At 41.0% G+C, this 25,870-nt stretch overlaps 1 protein-coding gene across 4 annotated transcripts in view; it reads right to left on the bottom strand.

The window, feature by feature from the left end:
* Vps15 (vacuolar protein sorting 15) overlaps positions 1–25,870 on the bottom strand; it is a 796,097-nt gene that overhangs the window by 53,527 nt on the left and 716,700 nt on the right. For all 4 annotated transcript variants that reach the window (XM_068387739.1, XM_068387743.1, XM_068387753.1 and 1 more), the window contains 3 exons: positions 23,114–23,269; positions 9,121–9,212; positions 8,782–8,892 (listed from right to left, as the gene is read on the bottom strand). In XM_068387739.1, coding sequence (XP_068243840.1) covers positions 8,782–8,892; positions 9,121–9,212; positions 23,114–23,269 — 359 coding nt within the window. The remainder of the gene's footprint in view (positions 1–8,781; positions 8,893–9,120; positions 9,213–23,113; positions 23,270–25,870) is intronic.

Here is a 25,870-nt window from a genome sequence, read left to right as displayed (position 1 = left end):
ATAATTTTATAGTGTTGGAAAGTGTTTCTAGATGATCTGGCTACCCATGCCTATCTTTTTTTTAGCCAGATATGGCGTATATATAGGTATGTGTTCGATTTTCCTGTGATTGCCATTTTTTCGTTTTTTCCCATTTCTTTCAAAATTACTACGTACTAAGGAACTATCACAGAGTAATGATTCATTTAGATGTTTATTTGTCGGAAAATGTGCCTTGATGGTTTGCCTAGCACGTGGTTGAATTTTTTTTTTCTGAAATGCCGTATATTAGAATGTTAGCCATTTTTCCGCGAGTGCCCCTTTTTATTTGTTTTGCATTTTTTTGCTTAGTCATGTTACCGTAAGGAATTGGCAAGTAGTGTCGCAAAACTTATATTTTTATAGTGTTGGAAAGTGTTTCTAGATGATCTGGCTACCCATGCCTATCTTTTTTTTAGCCAGATATGGCGTATATATAGGTATGTGTTCGATTTTCCGGTGATTGCAATTTCTTCGTTTTTTCCCATTTCTTTCAAAATTACTATGTACTAAGGAACTATCACAGAGTAATGATTCATTTAGATGTTTATTTGTCGGAAAATGTGCCTTGATGGTTTGCCTAGTACGTGGCTGAAATTTTTTTTTTCTGAAATGCCGTATATTAGAATGTTGGCCATTTTTCCGCGAGTGCCCCTTTTTATTTGTTTTGCATTTTTTTGCTTAGTCATGTTACCGTAAGGAATTGGCAAGTAGTGTCGCAAAACTTGTATTTTTATAGTGTTGGAAAGTGTTTCTAGATGATCTGGCTACCCATGCCTATCTTTATTTTTAGCCAGATATGGCGTATATATAGGTATGTGTTCGATTTTCCTGCGATTGCCACTTTTTCGTTTTTTCCCATTTCTTTCAAAATTACTACGTACTAAGGAACTATCACAGAGTAATGATTCATCTAGATGTTTATTTGTCGGAAAATTTTGTTTACTTCTTTTTTGACTGAATATCATCAAATTTTTTTAGCTAAAATATATTGTTTTACATTTTTTTTTTTTTGATTTTATTTCCCTTCAAAAAATTTTTTTTGGGTCAGAATTTTAATTTTATAGTCGTAAAATAATCGACAATTATCCAGCAACCCACCTTACAATTTTTATGCATATCCAAGAATAATTAGATTAGTAAATAACACCTTGAAATTGACATACCCTTCCTACATTTCAAGTGGCAGATTAGGGAGTCTGAGTCAGTGTGGTTGGCGGCCATTTTGTGGACATATCCGAAGCGTAAGTTGCCCTATCTATATATATTCTTGTTCCCTATAGAATTTGTGATATTTTGGTATATTTTTACCTGCATAAATATCATATTATATATTAAATACTGTATATGTATTTTTTTACGAAATTTCTAAGTACTCAAAAAATTACCTTTAGATATGGCCCCTGATATAAATGTAATTTACAAAATAATGAAGATTTTTTTACATATTTCTATTTTAGGATAACATATGTTTATTCCCTAAAAAAATTAGCCACTTCCTATTTTATTTGGGTACCCCAAAAAATTCATGAAATTTGGACAAATCTTTTTGGCCAAAAAAGTTACCGTTTTTTTCTCATTTCAGATCTTCACCTCCATGGGTCTGACTTCATCCAAAATACATCAAGATGTGTCCTAAACATTCAAGAATCAATTCCTAAAAGGATTTGTGTATATATGTATAAACTTTTTTTTTATGAATTTTTATGTAAGGTCTTTTTTTTTCTACTTAATTTTTTAAAATATTTATAATAAATAGTTTTTCTGCAGATGAGTAGTATTTATCTTTACAGTTGTTTTAAGCATTAATTGAAGTTTTTTTGGCAAAAGAAAAAAGGAGGTTACTGCAAAAACTGATTTTTCAAGAATATTTTTTGGCGTCGGGGTCGCGCGCGTCCGAGTATACCCTTAAAGGGGTGTCAAAATAGATCTTTCATATATAAACTATAAAAACTTGAAAAAAAGAGGAGGAGAAATAAGATAGAATAGTGTGCTTGAGTGTACCCTCAAGCAAGAGAACTCTACTTCTCCCCCTAAAGTGGGGCAAGTCCATGTAACCAACCTGCCGATTTAAAATCCTGGGATATCAAACACTTGGTCCTTGGAAGAATGTTGATTCCAATGCCCCTCCTGTGATCTGAAAATCAGGTGATAGGATTATGTTTCTGTCAAAGTCAGATGGTCACGGAAGAACCTATCACCTGGGGATATATTACCTTCAGCTTAAGGCTCAAATAAAGAGATGGGTTTATACTATAATCCATCCTACCACCTCGTCAGGAGGTTGAGGGGAAAGCACTTCTATCCTAGTATAAAATAGAATAGCAAGTATCTCGGTATGGTAGCTTCCCGGAATCAAGGACTGATCTAACTGCTGCAATCCAAAGGAGGAGAGAGAGAGAGAAAAAAAAAGACCACCCATACTTTCTTCCAGGAATCAATCACAACTGCTACCTTAGATGTTTCTTGTTCTGTGAGGGTGCTATGTGCACTACACCACCTGCCAAAGTACTAGAAAAAACGCATTGAGTGACGTGGGTGCATTCCCATAAATAGTGGGCTATGAAGGTTGCTTGACATCTCTAGACTCAGGCATTCAGAAGTTGGTCCATTGACTTCTTAAAGGCTAATGTGGTACCTACTCCTCTGACCTCATAAGCAAAAGCCTATGCTGGTTCTGGCTCACTTGTTGCCTGGGAGTGTGCTCTGTTAATCTTCTCTCAAACCATGAAGTATATGGTGTTTTTGGAGATGACATTTTTTATTCTCCCAGAAATGATGAATAGGTTCTGTAGTCGGGGTCTGAAGGGTTGCGTTTGCTTCAGGTAGTCTCAGTGCCCTCATGCAGCAAAGGAGTATATCATTCAGATCGTCAGTTGCTTCCTCAAGTGAGGAGACGGAGATAGATTTAATACTTGTATCGTTTAAAGCACCTTTCTGAATTTTTGTAACAAACTATAGAGCGAGGGAGAGTGACGCCTTTCTCCAACCCTTGAAAAGACCAAGTATATACGATAAGCAGTGCAGCTCTCAGACTCTATTTGCAGAAGCTAAGGCCAATAAGAAGCCCGTCTTGAGAATTAGATCCTTGTTGGACACCTGTTTTAACCCCTTCACGACGATGACGTCGTTATACATAAAAAACATGCCTGGTGATAAAGACAGTGACGTCAGGATACGTCATTTTTATTACTGTATTGGTATCATTATTATCACTGCAGGCTAAGCTACAAATATAAACCATATAGAGGTTAAAATTACTCGTATCTCCTACAAAAGAGTATTGCACATGATCGTATATTACAGTTTACACTGTGGAGATTTCCGTAAAGAACCTCCTCTTCACCGTGATATCAGCCCCTCCTTTCTTCAGCCAACCAACGAAGTCTTTTGGATTGTAGCCTTTATATTTCAATATGTAAGAGCTACTTTAGTCTGTTTTTATGTTACCATTTAATATCACACCATTCCCTACCTGAAGCATTACTCAAACTCGCCTCTGACTACCCCAGCTTAGAGATGTAAGGATTCTCGCATCTCACCTCAACATCAACAGAAATACTTGCGATTCTAGTCCTTATTCATGATTACGTAAGAAGACTAATTTAGAAGTAAGTTGTAATTTTCCTAATTAGTATAAACCTGTAGCTCTTTAAAGGGATTATCCTTTTGGTAAAGTTAAAACTAGCCAAAAGACTTTTTACCCAGGTGGAACTACCCTACTGGTGGAGCTGGGGGTACCTGACCACCCCTTTCTGATACACACTTGTGTATTATCATCACCTTTGATTGTAAGCAGGACTTATGGGGGACAGGTGATGGCAGGACAATTTGTATAAATAACTACAGGTTTGTACAGTGGAACCTCTACACACGAACGTATCTACATCCGAATTTTCCAACATCCGAAGTAAAATTCGAGCAAATTTTTGACTCTACACCCGAATTTTATTTCGACACACGAAGTAGCAATTTTCGTCGTACCGGTTGTATCCGAATTTTTCGACACGCGAAGTACAATTCGAACACGTTCCTACTCTACACCCGAATTTTTTTTTCGACACCCGAAGTAAACAATACTCGTATGCGTAGTCGGTGCTCATAGCGCCTGATGTGTTTTTTATTTCCGCCAATAGAAGGCAGCACTTCAACCTCAGAGGGACCCTCAATTAGCGTGGCTTGGGTCAGTCCTCGGTTCTCGTTGGCTTTATGTGGTTGTGCCCTGTGCGTTCTGCTATTAATTGTGTTTTAATCGTGATTTTTTACATTCATCCTTTTACGGTATTTTACGAAAATCATGGGTCCTAAAAGGCTTAGTTTCGCAAGTGGTAGTGGTAGTGGTGAGAAAAGGAATAAGGGAATGCTTTCTTTAGAAGTAAAGCAAGGAATTATTGAAAAGCATGAGCGTGGCGTCCGTATGAGTGAACTTGCAATAAGTTCCGCGCAAATAAAAGAGGTGTTAGGAAAATATCAAGACGTGGTCGACTTCATCGACAAATACCATCCAAAGAAATTGCAGGTTTGTCGTGTAGCTGCGCAGTTTGATGATGTTTCCCTAACTTATTTTCGAAACATTCTGAAAAGCTGTACCAAGCAACTTTCTATCGATAGCTTCTTTAAAAAAACTACGAAGCGAACTCGTGATGAAGAGGAAGGAAGTGGTTCAAATAAGACAGCAAAGAGTGAAGAGAAAAAAATTCAATCAATTTTAAGTGTAGAGAGTGAAAGTGATTAAAATTAATCATCAAAAAGAAAAAAAGAAAATGTAAAAAAAAATATAAATTATAAAAAAAAAAAAAGCTAAGTTATGTTAAAGTTCACTTAGTGTAAGTTAGAATAAGTTACGGTAGTGTACGTTTATCGTAGTTAACCTCTCTACCTCCTCGCCGCCCGTCCGTCTCCTCTCTGCGTAGCAAGACTAACAACACCTGCGCTGGAGTTTCTAAGGTAAAGTGACGCTAAAAACCCGTTTCTTATTTATAATTTTTTGCTAATTCTTCTTATTTACATGTCTATTCTTCTTATTTACATGTCTATTATCTAATTTAGTGTTCATTATTCTCATGGGAAAATTATGTGTAGTAGTTTATTAAGAAGTTATCATAGGTTTTTGGGCTCAACCACGGATTAATCCTATTTCAATGTATTCTTATGGGAAAATTCGTTTCGACAACCGAACATTTTCTACATCCGAAGTTGGTTCTGGAACGGATTAAATTCGTATGTAGAGGTTCCACTGTATTAGGAAAATTACAAATCACTTCCATAATTGCCATTTGTTCCTGCAATAATAAACCATACGCCATTTATAAGGATGACTTGCCTGTTAGGAGGGAGGAAGCCCTGACTAAGTGGTTGGTTTTTGACCCGGGGTTTTCCTGTATGTCCTCTGCATGTAACAGATAGAAACCCTGACACCTCAAATAAACTCAACTCCGCTGAATGTATGAGGCTAACAGTGTGACTAGTTTATGGAATATATTCTCAGAAAGGAATCTAAGAAGTAACCAAAGAAGTTACCCAATCCACCTGGCCAGGGGGTATGGGAATGCAAAAAGTGTATTCATTTATACTAGGTTACACAAGGAAAATGGTTATACCTGTAGTCAGTAGAGGTCAGCTTTGCAGATTAACGTAGGAGCTGTTGCCCCGTAGAGGGGGGAAGATGGAGGAAAGAAAGAGCCAGTCATTTTTTGTCAATCATCCTAGGCTTATACTTGGTTAACTCTGCTCTCACCATCTGCTACTTGTCCATCAAGGAGCTTGAGGTGTTAAAAAACATTTATTGTATAGACACCACAGGGGTAATGAAGGACGTCTGCATGCTCCTGTGGGTTACGTCTTGCAGGAAGGGGGAGGTGAAGGTCTGAAACACTTTCACCTTGCCACTAGCATGGATTGTGTCACAAAGTAGCTGCTTGTAAATGTTATGGGTGAATTTTACCCTAAAACATTATGAGCTCTGGGTCACCTTTATCAGGAGAAGGAGAGGGATTCAATGACTGGTATATGACCCTGTGTGTCCCAGTCACAAATGAGATCCTTATGAGCCTCCTTTGACACTCTTAGGGTTTGTGAAGCGTGCTGAACCTTTGGGGCGAGCTATTACATCTTCCTTGAGGAATGGCCTCAATTTAATTTCTGGCATAGTAGCCATTGATTTTGATATGGAGGATTTCCAGTCCGGAGGGCTTGAACCCGAGTTCAAGCTGTTGAGGGCAACACAGGGATCAAGAGAAGATCTGCTGTCTAGGGGTCCTAGGCCTTCGGGGAGCAACACTTGTCCCATAGAGGGTCTTATTACCCGCTACGGGTAGGTAGGCTCAAACTCTGTGAAGAGCGACGATTGAAGACGAGGGAGAAGGTATATCCTTCCGGTCTGGAGGATATGCTCTGGGAACGAGCAAAGGTCTCCTGTCGCCCAAGTCTAGGAGCAAGATTCCTCTCGATGGCAATTTTGAGGGCCTATTACTGGAATAGCGCCCTCAAGAAGAGGGACGAACTTTACACGATCCTCACCATGGAGCATCTAGTCCTAAAGGAAGTCCTCAAGACGAGTCTTGCCAGCTAGGCAAGTCTGATGGAGTAGCCGAATCTCTTAATGAAACAAGACTGCTAACAAGACCTACTTAGTGGCAGGGAGAAGCCATTTTTCTCAGAGGAATTGCTTAAAGAAGGGAGCCTAACAGGTGAAAGCAGACTTTTTCCCGCAAGAGGAAAGTCAATGCCTGTCATGGTTATCCACTCTACTTCCTGAAAGAAGGCTTCTGAACAGAGGCTGTTAGAGGAAGTTTCCAGCAGAAGAGGTAGATTGGATAAAATCCAAAACCCGAAGGCAGAATCCCCCGACGGAGAGACCATGTAGGCTTGGAAGTGGTTCTCGTATAAGGGAAAAGCAGACGAATCACTGCCGTCTCCGTGGGCAAACCTTCCCGAGGGAAGTAGATGTCTTTCCAGGAGATTAAGAGACGTGCAATTCATGCTCTGACTATAGTCCTAGGGACATGAGGTACCGTATGTGGCCTCCCCACCCTTTTCTTTGATACTTCCATTGGAAATGTCAAATCCAGGAAAACTGAGCAGATTGCCTCCCTAAATGAGATTCTCATCTGGCAATCTCCTTGTCAGGATAATCTCTTGCTCGGACTTTGTAAAGAATCAGAGGAAAAGAAGATCTCTGATACTGAAGGACCATGCTGAAGGACCTGGGATCTGGCTGTTCCTGAAGATGTTGGATTCGACAGGGACTGATGCGGTCTTGTCGAACCTGCGAATGTTTCTGCTGGCTGATGACCATGTCTATAGATACCTGTATTGCACATGAGTCGGGTCTTTCTTTAGATTACTTCAATTCTCAGATCGTGGTAAACTTAAGGCGATGTCTCACAGGAGCTTGAGACTGTTAGGATCAGACAGTTGTCCGAAGTCTTCGGAGATGGGGTTGATCCTGAAAGAGAAAGTTGATCTTACGGTAAAAACCTTTTACAACCTTCGGTGCCTATCTAAACTGAAGCACCACTCCCCGCCATGACAGGTTGTAGACAGATGTCCTGAAAAGGAGGGTAGGAGTATTAGCCCTAGTGGTTGAAACTGTACAAAAAGCCATGGGCTAACTGTTTGGTCACAAGACCTTTCCCTCGCATGACAGGGTTTGAAGACCAAACTCGTTTCACGAGAAGAGGTAACAAACTGGAGACTTGACCGAAGAAGATCGGCGGTATCTTGATGAACCGCGTCCTCTCATCAAGTCTGAAGGTAATTGTGGCCCTAATGGCAAGGATTGGTAATCAACTTCACCTCTGGTGGGTGGGGGGGCCTGGGCAAGATATAGGGGATCACGCCAAGTGCTTCTTTCGAAGGTGAGGGAAAAGAAGACTCTTGAGGGGAAGACAACTTTGCCAGGGTTTGCAGAAGTCTCTCCTTTGACAGTATACCCTTCAGGCCTAAGGATGGCCATAACTTCCTTAGAGTATTGTCCTTGCCTACATCATCACAGACAGTAATATTTCTTTAGGTTCAATGCAAGAAGAAGGAATATTTGCTTCTCTAAAGGAAGCAGGTAAAACAGACTTTCTCTGGGGGTGTCCTAAGGTTAAATCAATATTGTCGTCCTTCGTTGCCTTCCCCTCGGAGGAGGCTGACAGAAATGGATCAGATGCCATTGTACTGGGAGGAGAATGAAGAGGTCTAGCAGACTTGAAGGAAAAACACAAAGAAAAAAAAATCTTGCTTGGCCTTCTTCTTTCACCTCCTGCCACCGGAAAGATGACCACTCCTTGCATTCCTCACAAGGGGATGACTGTAAACATTTATTTTCCCTACAAGAATAGTACAAAGAATGGGGATCCATTCGCAACTTGCTCATGAAATTTCTGGGCAAGAATGCATGCCAACAAGTGGTTTCTTAATTATCTTCCTCACATTAATCAGACAGTGTGTAAAGAAAATGAAAAATTATAGAGACAAATTTGGAACACCAAGCGCACGTAAGTAGGTCTTGGTGGCTACTCAGTGAGGTGACAGGGGAGAAACTTCCCCACTACCCAACAGTAACTACCAACACCTAGTCATAATATTTCAACAGTCAAGTTCAAGCGTCGATGAAATCATAATCCTATTAAAAGACAAGGGTTTCTATCCACTTACGAACAACTAAATTTTATAAACCTACATAAACTTTAAAAAAGAATCCTGTGCATTAATTCCTCAGACAGTAAATCACATTAAACTACCATACAATGAATGCCCCTTGAGACACTACACCTGTTATCTGGCGTTCTGTTTGGTGACATCCGGTCATCAGCTGTTCCAAACATTGCCTGCCATTCCTCATTCATTGTCATACTTGGACTCTGCATCATGCCTTTCTGGGAACTGTAAGTAACAAGATCTTTACTCTGATACTACTACTTCCTTCAGAAGATAACACGAAAATGCTTAAAATGGGGTAGATCCTAAAAACTATATGATTTGTACTATACGTCAGGTGAATAGCATGATAGAGACATATTACCAACAAAATGCCCATCCATATATTCAATTACAATCAAGACTTCCTATTAAATTAACATACATCCTACATTATAGAGTTAAGAGACTTACATGCTTAAAGTAGAGAGATCAATGGTTCCATCTTCTGGCATTAGATCACAATGATGTGTTGGAATTGGCTTCCTTAAAGAATCTAAATTTATCTGAAAAAAAAAAAAAAATATTTTGCAATTATTCAACAAGAAATGCTAATTACAAAAATATAAATCCATTCATTTGAAAGTACTGTATGTCAATACCTGCTGTACAAAAAAATTAAAAAATAAGCTTATATAAATTTAAGACAGTACAAACTACTGTCTTCTCTATCTTTAGTATGAAATAAATTACTGTAAATACATGTAAAAGAACTTTGCCTTTTCAGGTTTCATTGAGAATAATTTAAATTAAAACCTTGGCATAATGAATTAATAATAATTACTATCTGATATTACAGTAGACACTCCTCGATTTTTGTGGATTCTATCTTTATGGTTTTGATAATCCAAATACAGTCCTATATATAGAACAGCAAAATATTTCAATGAATAATTCCAGGTTTTCACAGTGTTCTTTCCATTAAGACTGATGCCCACTGCAATGTTCTTGTTCACCAGGTAATGTATACTTCTGTATATTTATGTTGTAAGAACACAATACTATCCAGTACAGTGATACCTCTACATACAATTGTCCCAACATACGAATTTTCCAACATACGAAGTAAAATTCGACCAAATTTCTGTCTCAACATACGAAGTGTTGCTCCAACATACGACGTAAACAATACGCTTACCCGTGGAACTTTCTCGAAAGCGTGCAGCGTAGTTAGTTGTTGACGCCGCTAGACGGCAGCACATCGGAGGGACGCCAATCGAGCGTCACCTTGATCAGTCCTCTCATCGCGTGCGCATCGTGTGGTTGTCCTCTATTCGCTCAGTTTTAACAGTTTTTTATCTTGCCTTTTCACGTGTTGTTTTCTGTGTTCCGTAATCATGGGTCCTAAAAAGCTTAGTTTCGGTTCAGGTAGTAGTAGCAGTGGTGAGAAAAAGAGGAAGTCTATGCTTTCATTAGAATTAAAGCAGGAAATCATAGAAAAGCATGAGCGAGGTGTACGTGTTAGCGATCTCGCTAAACAATATGGACGGAATATGTCGACGATCTCGACGATCATAAAGCAGAAGTCAGCCATTAAATCAGTGAAACCTTCGAAGGGAATCACGATTATTTCTAAACGTCGTAGCCCTACCCTTGAAGAGATGGAACGACTTTTGTTAATATGGATCAAAGACAAGGAGATTGTTGGCGATACGATCACGGAAACGATCATTTGTGAGAAGGCCAGCGCTATCTACAGTGACTTGAAGGCGGAGCGCTCTCGGGGTGACGCGGGGGAGAGTTCAGTCAATCCTACGACGGAGGAATTCAAGGCATCTCGAGCTTAGTTCGAGAAATTTAGGAAACGGACCGGGATTCATTCAGTTGTTCGACATGGAGAAGCTTTGAGTTCGGACACTAAGGCTGCTAAAGACTTTGTTAAAAAGTTCGAAAGCATCATGGCGGAGGAAGGTTACGTAGAGCAGCAGGTTTTCAACTGTAATGAAACCGGTCTGTTTTGGAAAAAGATGCCTAGTCGAACGTACATTACCGCCGAAGAGAAGAAAATGCCTGGACATAAGCCAATGAAGGATCGGTTGACTCTTGCGCTTTGTGCCAACGCCAGCGGGGACTGCAAAATTAAGCCTCTGTTAGTTTACCATTCCGAAAACCCTAGGGCATTTAAAGCACATAAAATTAATAAAGACCTGCTACATGTTCTATGGCGTTCTAATTCTAAGGCTTGGGTTACTATAGTCCATTTCTTTTAGCGATGCATATTTGCACCGACTCGCAGCGGTGCTCTTTTAGCTCGGAAAAGTTTCCGGATCGCTGATTGGTTAGAATTATCTTGTCCAACCAATCAGCGATCCGGAAACTTTTCCGACCTAAAAGAGCACCGCTGCGAGTCGGTGCAAATATGCATCGCTAAAAGAAATGGACTATAGGCATATCTTTGTGGAATGGGTAAACGTAGTTTTCGGCCCTGCTGTCAAGAAGTATCTTCAGGAAAGGAATTTGCCTTTGAAGTGCTTGCTTTGTTTGGACAATGCACCCGCTCACCCCCCCGGACTCGAGGATGATATCATCGACGAATACAAATTCATCAAGGTGTTGTATCTTCCACTGAATACCACCCCTATCCTCCAGCCCATGGACCAGCAAGTCATCTCTAATTTCAAAAAGCTCTACACTAAGCACTTATTTAAGCAGTGCTTTAATGTCACGCAAAGCACCAACTTAACTTTGCGTGAATTTTGGAGGAGCCACTTTAATATCGTGCACTGCTTGAAGATCATTGATCAGGCTTGGGAGGGAGTAACTCGTCGGACCCTGAATTCCGCTTGGAAGAAGCTTTGGTCTGATGCTATTGCTCCCAGAGATTTCGAAGGTTTTGGCCCCGAGAATGAACCTGTGCTTGCCGCCGAGGGAGACGTCGAAGAGATTGTATCCCTTGCCAAGTCCATGGGTCTGGAGGTGGATGAAGATGGCATCACCGAACTCGTCGATGAGCATCACGAAGAGCTCACCACCGAGGAACTCAAGGAGCTGCAAGCCATGCAGCATGATGAGTTCCAAGAGCAGTTGAGTGAGTCGGAGGAGATCGAGGAGGTAGGCCAAATCTTAGGTACGGCGGAAATAAAACAGATGTTGGCATATCATCAACACGTTGTTGATTTCATCGACAAGCATCATCCACAGAAACTTCAGGTTTGCCGTGTTGTTGCGCAGTTCGATGATGTTTGCTTAAATCCTTTTAGAAAAATCCTCAAAAGCCGTACAAAGCAACTTTCACTCGATAGTTTCTTTAAAAAATCTTTAAAACGGTCTAGTGATCATGATGAAAAGAAAGAAAGTGAAGCAAAGAAAAGGAAGACCGAATCGAGTGAAAGTGATGAAAATTAAAAATAAGAAAAGAAAAAATGTAAAAAAGAATATAAAATCATAAAAAGGAAAAAAAAAAAATAAGCTAAGTTAAGTTAAAGTTCACGTAGTAGTGTAAGTTAGTGTAAGTTATCGTACACGTTATCGTACAAAGTCACCGTCCCTACCTCCTCACTGATCTTCCGTCTCCTACTGCGTAGAAGTCCCTACACCTGCGCTGGCTTGTCGCTAAGGTAAAGTGTTACATTACAACCCGTTTTTTATTTATTATTTCATTATTATTATTCTTTTTTTTGGTTTGTAATATGTATTTATTATACAGGTATTGTATTAATGTCATGTGTAATTATGTGTAGCCATTTATTAAGGATTTATTATGGGTTTTTGGGCTCAGGCCATGTCGTCCTGATGGAAGTTCCTATAGGGTAGCTTCCTTGGGTATATTTGACTACGGTGATATTCCCAGAGAATTTACCTTAAGGTATCCAGAATTCTAACTCCTGGAGCGATTATCCCTAATTAAATTTAACCAGGGATATCGCATAATATCAGAGGACGTATTCTTGACACGCCACATAGCAATCTACACCCCAAACAGAATTAACACTTCGAAGGGGTCAAAGTGGCAAGAAAACGAAAAACGAGAATGAAAGGAGAGCCGCTAGCAAGGCACCTCTCCTATCTCGCTTCGAGTGCATACATAGCGCCGCCGACGGCGCCATCTGTATTCCTTTTTGCGTAGCTCAACAACTCGGTGTTTTCCCTGTGTTTACTCGTAAATCTTGGATTATTTCAACCTTATGATGCTTTCTCCAGCCTCTTCTGCCTCTGGAAAGTTGAGTATTATCTTTATTATGTATAAATGTAAGCTCTTGGTGTTTTTAAAATAATTCGATAGCGATATTTTAGTTACAAGAGCTGTTGCCTACCGGAGGCATCCTGGACGCTGTCGCTCGCCATGCAGGAGTCATTTAGTTAGCCAGAGCGACATTCCTGGCCCTTATGCTTTAATAATTTTAGCTATTTAGCTTTACATAGGAATTCTTTATATGATGCTATTAGTATTTCTGTTTCGGCGAATGAATTACCGATCCTAGCCTACGCTAGGCTTCGTAGCCTAGAGGTTTGGCCCTAGTACTTTCATGCATGATATTCAGATTTCCGAGTGTTTTAAATTTATTGAAGCTTTAGGCAGTTTTATACATATAAGATATTGTTGATATTTCTTCCAAGATCGTATACGAGAAAGTTTCGGTGATTTAGGTATCGATTCTCTTCGCGCCTAGGCTAGTTGCCTATGGAGCCCTAGTATACTTTCGCACACTCCCCGGCTCCCCGGTTGCTCTTTTCTCCTCGGAGAATAAGCGCAATCCCTTTTCCCTCTGTTTAAGCCTTGGGCTTAACCCTAGTGGTTTATCTGAATAAATATTTAGATATAACTATATTAGGGTGTTTCTGTTCTTTCCTGTTTCCAGAGAATCTGGCTTCAGGAGGGGGCAGGATATCAGAGTATTTAGTCTGGGTCTGTTTCTTTCTAGCATAGAGAATGAGATTCCTTTGCTAGGCCTAGGGCAGACACAGGAGGCTTAGCCTCCCTAGACCACTTCTGAAGGTTTCTGTACGAGATGATCCCTTCTTCTAGTGATCTAGCAGACTAGTCCAGTGTTGTTGTTCTCAGTTTGAAGGATAAGATTCTTCTTTCCCTGTGAATAACAACACCAAACCTTGTTTTAGTACTGAGGGAGATGGCAAGTATTGCCGGCCTCCCTCCCCTGATACCCCCTAGGCTAGGATGAGCTTTCTTGGCTGCGGGGTGATCTATTACTAAAGCAGAGTTTGTAGGACCCTCTTCCCCCTTCCCCCCTTTCCTTAGTAATGGCCTAGCCATTACATCTCTTGGCCGTTGTTCTACATCTGTACCTAGTATAGGCTAAGATGTGGAGCTGACTCACTCCCTTGCCGGCCGGCAAAGGCCTAACTTCTGTAGTGTGTTCCCCAGACCTCCCTTGGTCTCACATCCATGTCTGTTTGTAGAGCCAGGCGGCATTGGATAGAAGGAAGCCTGAATTTACATTCTCCCCTTCCTTATGTTCACACTTTCTGGATGCCGGGCTGTAAGGCAGTGCCGTCTTATATCCTTACATCCTTTCCGTTTCTCTTCTAGTGTTTGTACCCTAGCCCGACTGCCGGCCTGAGTGGCCGGCAGCCGGGCAGGTGGAAGTTCTCTGGTTCCTTTCTACTTCCGGCCGGCAAAGGTAGCATACCATTGCCGGCCGGCAACAGAAGCACACCATAAGATCTGCCGGCCGCTACGATTAGCGGCCGGCAGCCGGGTGCTAACATTTATAGTTGCCGGCCGGCACACACATTTGAACCAGCGCTCTTCCACCCAATAGTCTAAAGGTAGTATATACTTTGGAACTAATTTAAGGTACATGCCGGCCGGCACATTATATTATATACAGTAGCCAGTATTTTTACAGTATAGGATATACTGCATGGAGAAAACTATAGTATTGAATATATCATAACACTAAGTTTTTCCAACACTCTTGTGTTGTCTTGTACAGCCTTTGGTGAAACCGTACAGATGAAGAAAGTGAGTTTTTTCTTTATGAACTATCCAGTATATTAAAATTACTTATTTTGGCGTGAGCTACACCTACTTTTAATTTGGAAATACCTTAATAGTTATTCTAGAATAAAAAAAAAAAAAAAAAAAAAAAAAAAAAAAAAATTATCTGGAAGGTTACAGCAATTGATTGGGCAGGAAATACAAGTGTGTGGCTTTTCTTCTTTCCTTTCTAGCTTAGTTACTTTAAGCTATATATACTTAACATTAGTTATCCAGTGATACGTTTTTCACTTGATACTCATGGAATTTCTTCTCTTTACAGGAGGACCATTCGAAGTGTGGGAGTTTATTCTGCAACGTCCGCAGCAAGAACTTCTACAAACATGATTTGTGTAGGAGGCACGCAGCATGCGCAGTCTCCCAAGGTGATCTCCGGTATTGGGACCCGCAGGTATGTACAATTTGCACTAACCTGATTACCAAGGCATTTGACGCCTCTAAGTCGGCGGAGTCAAGGGACGCAGCGAGGGAAAAGCTTCGAACCTGGGTGAGGGGCTTCCAGAAGAATACTTCTGCCCCTATCTTCCAAGTGAGAAGATGAGGGCTTACCTTTTCCCCAAGGCATCAGTGGATGCAAGTGATTCCCCAGCCTCAAGCGGAGACACCTCTGGTTCAGATTCCGGTGGATTCTGAAGTCTCGGACGCCCTACAAGACATCCAACTGGACGATAGGATGTCTGAGGTGTCCGAGTACACCGAAAAAGACCTTCTGGCAGAAGACCAGGAAGAGGAGCTGACCCAGGCTCCGGACAATGAAGAGGAAGAATTTGACGAGTAGTCGGCTACTCTGGTTCAGGCCCCTGAACCTATTCCCTCAACATCGTCTGCTATCCCAGAGGATCTGGGAAGGACTCTTTCTTCCATCGTTGGAATGATCCAGCAGATGCAGAAAGAAAATAATGAGAAGGCGGCTGCAATGAAGTTGGAGATGCGAAGACTTGCAGCATCACGTGGGCCCCAGAAGAAGCTCAACGTGAAGGACCTTCCCTTGTGCTCGGATGCCAATCCTTGGAGGTATGCCGAGCACATGCCTATGACGACGGGAAAGATCGTCATCTCGGAGAGATTGGGCTCAGTCCCCCTCGAGGAGGTGGAATTCTGGCCCGGCAAGGAGTCGTACCTGGACTGTTATGTCTGTCTTAGGAAGGAGCCAGCCTCAAAGGAAGAGACGGAGCCGAAGGAGGTCATAGTTTATGACCACACTAAAGCACAGGCTTTACTGTCAAGCTCGCTGAAGGAGAGGGGCTTCACAAACTCAAGGGTACCTGCTTTGAGTAAGAAGCATCCTTCCTTTGTGGCCTCTCCTACTAGAGCCTTCCCCTTTATGGAAAAGGGGTTTAAGGCTGTTCTGAAAGCGGTCGAGTCAGGTAAACCATGTCCCTCCTTAGAGGAGTGTAAACCTCTGTCCTTGGCCTTACCCATGGACCAGAAAGACTGGAAGGACGTCCATCTTACCTTCTCAGTCGGGAAGTTGGAGGCCGATGTTGCCGGACGTCAGTTCGGTGAAGACCTCCCGAAGCTGTCTGATTTTCTCTTGCGTAGGGAGCAAGAGACAAAAGAAAGACTTGCCGCCTCAATGTCTCTGCAAACGACTCTAGAGACAATGGCAAGTGACCCCAAAGCTCAAGAGATGTTTATGGTAGTGGCCAAAACACCATCTGGCCACAGTGACGAAGGACCTTTACAGATTCGTCAAAGCTAGGAGAGCTTGTAGGAAACTAATCTCCACCTGCATTTGGGGTAAAGACCTCTTCCCTAGTGAAGCGGTCAAAGAGGTAGTGGATAAGGCCGCCGCAGAAAATAGAAACCTTCTCCAGAAGTGGGGCCTATCTCTTAAACGAATGTCTTCCCCAGATGAGGGTCCCCAACCAAAGAGGAAGACTAAGAAGCCTAGGCTACCCTCTCGGCCAGCCAAGCCATACAGACAGCAACAGCAGCAATTTCCTTTGACCGCAGTGCCCCAGATGGTGGCACAAACCCCGACCACGTACCAGTGGGTACCCCAAGCCGTGACAACAGTCTCCGGCATTTAACCCAGCATTCGAAGGGCAGTCTACTACCTTTCAAGCAAGAGCTAGAGGATCAGCCAGAGGTTCGTCTAGACGCTCCTCAAGGGGAAGGGGGTTCAGGGGAGGCCGCGTCAAGGAGGCAAGGCCTCAGGTCAACAGCAGCAGAAGTGAAATGCTTCTGGTAGGAGGGAGACTTCATCTTTTTCGGGATCGTTGGATCTTCGATCCCTGGGCCCACAGCCTAATCAAGAATGGACTGGGTTGGAGCTGGCACAGCACTCCACCTCCATTCCCACAATTCTTCCAACACTCTACCCACGTTCTGGAAGAATACATTCGAGAACTCTTGGAGAAAAGAGTAATCCGAAGGGTAAAGTCCATCGAGTTCCAAGGAAGGCTGTTTTGTATTCCAAAGAAGGACTCGGAAAAACTCGGTCATTCTGGACTTGTCGCTACTCAACAAGTTCATAGTGAACTACAAGTTCAAGATGCTAACACTGCAACACATAAGGACCTTATTACCCAAGCGGGCATTTACCGTCTCCATAGACTTGTCAGACTCTTATTGGCACATCCCAATCAATCGTCAACTCTCCTCCTACCTAGGATTCAAGCTACAACGAAGACTCTACGCCTTCAGAGCCATGCCATTCGGGCTAAACATAGCCCCAAGGATTTTCATGAAGCTGGCGAACGCAGCTCTCAAACAATTACGCCTAAAGGGAATCCAAGTAGTGGCCTACCTGGATGACTGGCTGGTGTGGGCAGCATCCAAGACAGAGTGCATGCAAACTTCCCAACAGGTGATCCAGTTCCTGGAACATCTAGGTTTCAAGATCAACAGAAAAAAGTCTCGGCTTTCTCCATCTCAAAAGTTTCAGTGGCTGGGAATCCACTGGGACTTACTGTCACACCAACTTTCCATCCCTGTAAAGAAGAGGAAGGAAATAGCAGGTTCTGTCAAGACTCCTGGATTCCAAAAGGATATCAAGATGCGAACAGGAGAGTGTGCTGGGCTCTCTCCAGTTTGCCTCAGTAACAGACCCAGTGCTAAGAGCGCAGCTAAAGGATGTAACCGGAGTTTGGAGAAGATATGCATCAAACGTGCGAAGAGATCTGATAAGACCAATACCGACTCGTCTGCGAACGCTTCTCAAGCCATGGTCCAAAGTCAAACAGCTGAAGAAATCGGCGCTTCTCCAGCCACATCCCCCTCTATGACTATTCATACAGACGCCTCGAAGGAGGGATGGGGAGGTCCTTCTCACCGGAAGAAGGCCCAAGGAACCTGGTCCAACCTATTCAAGAAATTTCACATAAACTTTCTGGAAGCCATGGCAGTACTTCTTACATTGAAGAAAGTCTCCCCTCGCCGCTCGATCCACATAAGATTGGTACTAGACAGCGAGGTGATAGTGAGATGCCTGAATCGACAAGGATCGAGGTCACCTCAAATCAACCTAGTGATGTTGGCCATCTTCCGGGTAGCGGAGAAGAAGAGATGGCCCTTGTCAGCAGTTCACCTTCAAGGAGTCTGCAATGTGACGGCGGACGCTCTATCCAGGCTCACGCCGATAGAGTCAGAATGGTCCCTAGACGCAGGATCATTTTTCTTCAGCTTGAGTCAAGTCCCAGAACTGCAGATAGACCTCTTTGCGACGAAAGACAACAAGAAGTTACCTCTCTACGTGTCCCCGTACGAGGATCCCCTAGCGGAAGCAGTGGACGCTATGTCCCTCGACTGGAACAGATGGTCCAGGATTTACCTGTTTCCTCCTCACAACCTTCTATTGAGGGTCCTCGACAAACTGAGATCTTTCAAGGGAAAAGCGGCAGTAGTGGCTCACAAGTGGCCAAACAGCGTATGGTTCCCTCTGGCATTAGAACTACGGCTGAAGTTTCTACCGCTACCGGATCCAGTTTTGACTCAGCGAGTTCAGAAGTAGACTGTCTGCGTTTCATCACTGAAAACCCGAAACCTGCAGCCCATGATTTTCTCTCCCTAGCGGTGAGAAAGCGTTTCGGGATATCAAAAGACAGTATAGACTTTTTAGAGGAATATAAGTCCAAATCCACCAGAAGACAATATGAGTCATCATGGAGGAAGTGGGTGTCCTTTGTCAAGGCGAAGAATCCACAAAAGATCTCGACGGACTTCTGCTTATCATTCTTCATCCACCTCCATGGTCAAGGCTTAGCAGCCAACACGATTTCAATGTGTAAGTCCGCCTTGACAAGACCTATTCTATATGCCTTCCAGGTCGACCTCTCTAACGACATTTTTAACAAAATTCCAAAGGCCTGTGCTAGGCTTAGACCATCAGCACCTCCAAAACCCATTTCATGGTTTCTGGATAATGTTCTTCATTTTGCTTTGCTGATGAACAATGAGGAGTGTGCTTTAAAGGATTTGACCCAAAAAGTTATATTTCTGTTTGCACTCGCTTTGGGGGCTAGAGTTAGTGAAACAGTAGCCCTCTCGAGGGAGGAAGGTCGTGTTCAGTTCTGAGATGGGGGAGAACTGAACCTTTTTCCGGACCCGACGTTTCTTGCCAAGAACGAGCTACCCCCCAACAGGTGGGGTCCCTGGAGAATCTGCCCTCTGAAAGAAGATGCATCTCTATGTCCAGTGGAATGCCTAAAGGTCTATCTTTGTAGAACTTCAGACTTTAGGGGAGGTCAGTTGTTTAGGGGAGAAACATCAGGTTCAAATTTATCTCTGAAACAACTAAGGGCAAAAATCACCTATTTTATTCGCAGAGCGGATCGATAGTACACCCGCAGGTCACAATCGGAGGAAAGTTGCCTCGTCCATAAATTTCTTTAATAACATGGATTTCGAACATCTTCTCATACACTGGCTGGAAGTCTTCCAGAGTATTCTTTAGACACTATGCGAAGCAATTGTCGTCAAACCTACTGTTTAACTCTGCGAGGAACAGCGAAATTAATTGGGACGATTAATTCTAAGGTGGGTGTGTAGTCACGGACTGTTCTACAGACTAAGTGTTAGGTCAAAGGTGTCCTCGCTGACTGTTCCATAATCAAAGGTGAACCAAGCGTAAGTGCAGACACGTGTGCCAAGCGTTTCCAACGCCAGTGTGATTGAATGGTAAGACAGACTTTTATGATTTTAATATCTCAATATTAAAAGTGGCGCTTATGTTCTTTCTTTTCAGATACTGTAAACAAAATTTCTGCTTACTATGATCCTTATGCTTATTTGTTGGTTATCCTCTTCTTATACTTGTATAATTGCTGATTAACCTACTTTTATTTTTATTGTTTGTCAATAAACTAGTTCTTGTGAACCTTGCGTCTCATTCGCCTGTGTCATTTTACTAGAAAATGGTTTAGCATTACTTAAACTATGTATAATTTTAACATGAATAATCCTAAAAGCTTGTTCCTTACTGCAAGCAAACTTTCATTGGTTTATGCTTTCCCCTAGTAGGGAGGACTTCATGCCCTATAGGGACGGTGGCGGATATACAGATTTCTTCCTATTCGGATATAAACCTTTGTCCAATCCAGTAATAGAACGGGGAACTTGTCGGTATTTCATATCGACACAAGCGGTTCTTTTACAAACTTTGCTTTACATAATATAGGGTGAAACCACTATAATGGCTTGTCTGTTATTCATACATAGGTATATGTACTCCTCGAGTCTTTTTCCAGAGTCTAGTATGACTCTTACCTGTAGGGGGCAGGAAGCACTAACATAGTCTATGTTTAGATGAAATGATGTATGACGGTAACATCTTAGGTCTCTAGGTCTAGGCTGACCGGGAAATACCTTCTTGAGAGTACGGCACGTTTTGAGAATCCACAGATACAGTAATGCTCTGGTATACTTCCATCAGAACGACATGGCCTGAGCCCAAAAAACAGCGCGAAAAATCTATTTTTGGGTGAGATAGCCATGTCGTCCTGATGGACCCGCCCTTCCTTTTTCTTAAAAAGGGCTATAGGACCCCTCCCTATATACAGTAGCTGTAGCACCTCATGTATCGCTACAAGGAATACAGATGGCGCCGTCGGCGGCGCTATGTACGCATTCGAAGCGAGATAGGAGAGGTGCCTTGCTAGCGGCTCTCTCCTTTCATTCTCGTTTTTGCCCCTTCGAAGTGTTAATTCTGTTCGGGGTGTAGATTGCTACGTGGTGTGTCAAGAATACGTCCTCTGATATTATGCGATATCCCTGGTTAAATTTAATTAGGGATATTCGCTCCAGGAGTTAGAATTCTGGATACCTTAAGGTAAATTCTCTGGGAATATCACCGTAGTCAAATATACCCAAGGAAGCTACCCTATAGGAACTTCCATCAGGACGACATGGCTATCCCACCCAAAAATAGATTTTTTGCTTCGCTCAAAATCAGTTTTTTAGGCTGAGGAACGAATTAAATAAATTACCATGTATTCTTATGGGAATATTTGCTCCAACATACGATCGTTTTAACATACGAAGCAGTTTCTGGAATGAATTAAGATCGTATGTAGAGGTATCACTGTACATATACAGTACTAAATATACAGTTCCATGTGTACTGTACTATTATTCAGTAGTTACCCCTTTTATAGACTACAGCAACATTTTCTGTTGTCTGAACCCGTTTTCTTCAACACTGTGATGGGTAACTATTTTATTCTTGGCCTGGCTGTCAAATCTCTTTTTTTAAAGGGAAAATTTTTTTGTAAAGTTAGTCATAAAAATATTTGCATCTTGTTTCGCAGCTTGAAAATTTTGTAAGCAGAGTCTTTTGTGAAGAGAGGTATGACTGTGTTACATAAGCACCAATGTGTTATAACCTATCATATTTTTCCTTAAGTACATTTAAAACTCATTATTATTACTCGTATCTCTCTCTCTCTCTCTCTCTCTCTCTGACAAAGGAAATCTTTGTTCTTTCACAAAGTTTCAGTTAAATACTCACTGACGAAGCCGGCAATATTTTCATTTATCGATCAACCAGGGTGAACTATAGCAGTCATTTAGGGCACGATAGTAATAAAATGCTACAGTGGAGGGTTGGGTGTATGCATTTTCAGTTAAAAATCAATCATGATTCAAATTATCCTTACTTTCTCCACTCTCGCACTATCTCTGTCACATGGAACGTTGTAGCAGTAACCCAATTGTTCGATGACTTTAAAAACTGGTCTAGTAATTTCTAACCTTTTTTTTTTTTTTGAGATGGTTCCATAATTGAGGAGGGTACAAGTTGATAGGTTATCAAACTGACTTATAACTGAAATTAGGAGAAGTATTTTGGATAAAGAATGGACAATTATACTTTGTGACAGTTCAAACTATTGTAAATTATCATACTGTCATTAACGGCAGTTTGCTATTGTTGAACGCAAGCAAAATAGTTTTCCTGTTTTGCTACGTATGTAGGAATTCATATGAATACAGTAAGAAAATATTTGCAATAACATAATATTTGCAAAAAGCTCTAAATATAATTAGTTATCATCTTGATCATTTGTGTTTAATGCGTTCTTTTGTTCATTATGATCGACACTGGAGCGTACAGTAAACAAACGGAAGACTTCCATTTTAGGCAGCGTGTTTAAGAAAAACATCATATAAATCACATTCACTTCATCTATTTTGAAGTTCTAAGAAAAATTTAGTAATAACAAAATCATCATATAATCAATACGTACTTGGTAAGATAGCTGTTGCTACAAAAAGTAACCTAAACACAGATGGTAAATGCGTGCGTTTCTTTGTTATGACTAGAGATGAACGTAAACAAAACAATGGTTTCCATTTTTTATGGCGTGCTTTTTGTTAGCGTGTTTAGGAAACGCATGATATAAAATCGACCTTTATTTCGTTAATTTTGGATTTTCAATGATACAACAAAAACTTTAGTTAGTACGTTGGCCCAAGCACCACCCACCCATTGATATACTACCGCTAGGGAGTTATGGGGTCTTTGGACTGGCCAGACAGCACTACATTGGATCCTTCTCTCTGGTTACGGTTCATTTTACCTTTGCTTATACACACAATAATATATTCTAATTATTTAATTACTACAGCATACTACTACAACTATCTTAAATATTTCTATTCCTACTACAACTACTATTTTCATTCATTTACCCAGATAACAGTCATATTTCTTAGTCGTCTTTAGCAAGCCAAAATTATAGAGAAAATTAGAGAATGGTTTACTTGAAGAAATTAAGACTGCTAGCTTGGAAGAAAGTAAAGTAATATAATATACAAAAACTGAATAAGAGACAGCAATGTAACAGTGGTGAAGGAGATGACCTGGAGATGCCTTATATTAGGGTTAGAGAGAAGAGTACATCACTTTAGTCCTAGTAATGGCTTGAATTTATCTCCATGAAAATTCTATATATACAATTGTCACATTAAGCTACATACTTAAATATAACAAAAATACTGTATACATACAATTCCCATTTGAGGCTGCTGATTCAAGGAAATGTTGCTACGAGTAGCCTCTGTTGCTTTCTTCTGTTTCTGGAGTCTTGTGAGATGTTCCCGCATTAGGAGTAACTGATGCACATTATCCTCTGTCAATCCTCCCCCGACTAGACGACGCAGCAGCTGAAAAATATGGAAATGAATCTTAGATTTGAATAACAAATTTCTTAAAAAATATATTGCATGAAAAATTCAGCTGTTTGAAAAAAAAATAGCAAATTAAAAAAAAGGAATGGATCCAGATAACTTGACTACCATATCTAAAGCAAAAAAGGAAGAAAGGTTGTGGGAAATTATGAAAAAAAGGGGGTAAAGTTGAATTTCATGCCAATAGTGGCTCTTTCCTTTGGAGTACCCAGGAATGGCAGGGGGAAAGATTAGGAAAATTTTAAAAAATCATAACAGCCCCATTTGGCTATGTATCAGGAAAATCAATTACAGACAACTTTATAAAGAAGCCACTAAAAGAAAATATATCTAAGAATATTGAGTTAGCATTTGACAAAACCATTCGGTATTGAGAGGAGCAATTAAATGGACATAAACCTCTTCGCCACGATGACGTTCGCTGAACGTCAAAACATGCCAGGAAGATTTCATAATGACCTAACGGATACATCATTTACAGATGTACACCATATATAAGTTAAAATAATTCATATAACCTACCAAAGAGTACATTACATGGTCGTATAACACCTAGGGATATTTCACTATAACAGATCCTCTCCTCCTTGAGTTTAACTCCCCTCCTTCTTTCATCAGTGAACAAACATAGACTTTGAGATTCTAGCCTTTATGCTTGAATGTGTAGGTGCTACTTTAGTGTAGTTTTTGTTATCCTGCATAATCACACCATTCTCTTTAGCCAATAGCAATATTCCCTATGCAAGACATAATTAACACCACTGACAACTCCTAGCTTAGAAACGTAGCTATTCTCACATCCCCCCCACCACATGTGATACTACTCTTTCTTCATGATCATGTAAGGCATATATATTCAAATCACACAGGAAACATTCTCTAATGTGAGAATGTAATTGTGTTGTTCTCCCCCTCTCCCTTCCACCCACAATGCTACCCAAGACACCAGCCATGAAAGTTGTTGAGTGTTCTGTTTGGTTGAATTCCATCACAAAATTACAGTATATCTAAATAACACCATATTATTTCCATGCTACATATAATTACATGAAAATGTTTAAATCCCTATAAATCTACCCAATATTTTCTCATACAGTATATCTCCAAATTCCTACATCATTTACTTGCATTTCACAGATCTTAGGAAATTTCCTCAATATCACTAACACCGATCACATTTGTAATCGTGATAGCTGTAAACAAGATGACAGATGACAAGATTTTTTTTTTCTTTTTTTTTTCATTCCTTATTTTTTCAGCTATTATTTCTACAAAACAATATTTTCATGTCTTATACATATGATATATCTCACGCAGTATTAGTGATGTCCGTCGTTTTCGCAAATAGAAGTTAGCCTACAGTAATCATTTCCATTTGCTGAAATTCTATACAATACTTGACATGTAATAGTGCATTGCATATTTCCTATTTCCAAGCCCTTGAAACACCAAAAATACCAAGTTATCCAGTTCAAATCTCTCTCTCTCTCTCTCTCTCTCTCTCTCTCTCTCTCTCTCTCTCTATATATATATATATATATATATATATATATATATATATATATATATATATATATATATATATATATATATATATATATATATATATATATATATATATAAGTTCCTAGACTAGGCTAATATAAAAAACTGAACGAGTCCTTACATTGTTTGAAGAAACCCAGTTCTCAAACATCTTCTCCCTAAAAAGCAAAATGTGTGGAGGCTCTGCTAATCTGCATGCAGAGAAGTGAATAATGCTAGGGAAAACACCTTGGTCTGAGGCCCAAGGGCTCAGATGGTTAATGTGTGCATCTAGAAGGGTAAAATTTAACTGCTGGGAGAGATTCAGTGGGAGATCACACACTTGGGCAGTCTAAGATACATCCCCTAACAGGAGGATAAACCTCTAACAAGGGTTCATTAACCAAAGCATGCACATGCTTTTTTGTATGTGAGCATGGGCACAATACTAGGGGAGCTCGAATGCATAAAACTTTCAAGTTTTTTGGAGATAGTTTCTACCACGGGGAGCTTATGTGGAATTGCACTTATCTCTCTGTAAGGATGAGATTCCAGATTTGAGCACTTGCATACTGGAATAGCAATATTCTCTTTTCCGAGAGTCTTCATGGCAAATCTTATTCATTAACTGATGCATGCTCAAAAGCTGTAGGGTGCGCATGATTAAAGGCCTGTAATGTTCTAGAAGATTGTGTATGATCGCTAACAGCTAAACGCGAGCAATTGCTAATGGGTGGATGTAACTGAGTGGTAACAAGTAAGGCAAGTATTCTCTTACAGGCAAGAATTTGTAAGTGCTATTAGGTGAGCACACGTGGGTGCGAATCGACGAGTGTACCCGAGAGCCAACAGGAAAGAATCCCTAAATGCTTAGAGGTGAGCGCTTACGAGCGCGTGGAGGCAAGCCAAGAAGGGAGTGCACACTTGACTGCGAAGAGAGATGTGCTTAACATGACCTGAACTAGCAGGGGATTACCTGTCTCTCTAAAGGAAGCAGGAAGGACCAACTCCTTCACATCTTGTATTAAAGTTAATTCAAAGTAGCCATCCTTC

Source organism: Palaemon carinicauda, chromosome 1 (genome assembly GCF_036898095.1).
Source record: "Palaemon carinicauda isolate YSFRI2023 chromosome 1, ASM3689809v2, whole genome shotgun sequence".
Taxonomy (NCBI): Eukaryota; Metazoa; Arthropoda; class Malacostraca; order Decapoda; family Palaemonidae; genus Palaemon; species Palaemon carinicauda.
This window is presented reverse-complemented; position numbering and strand designations above follow the sequence as displayed.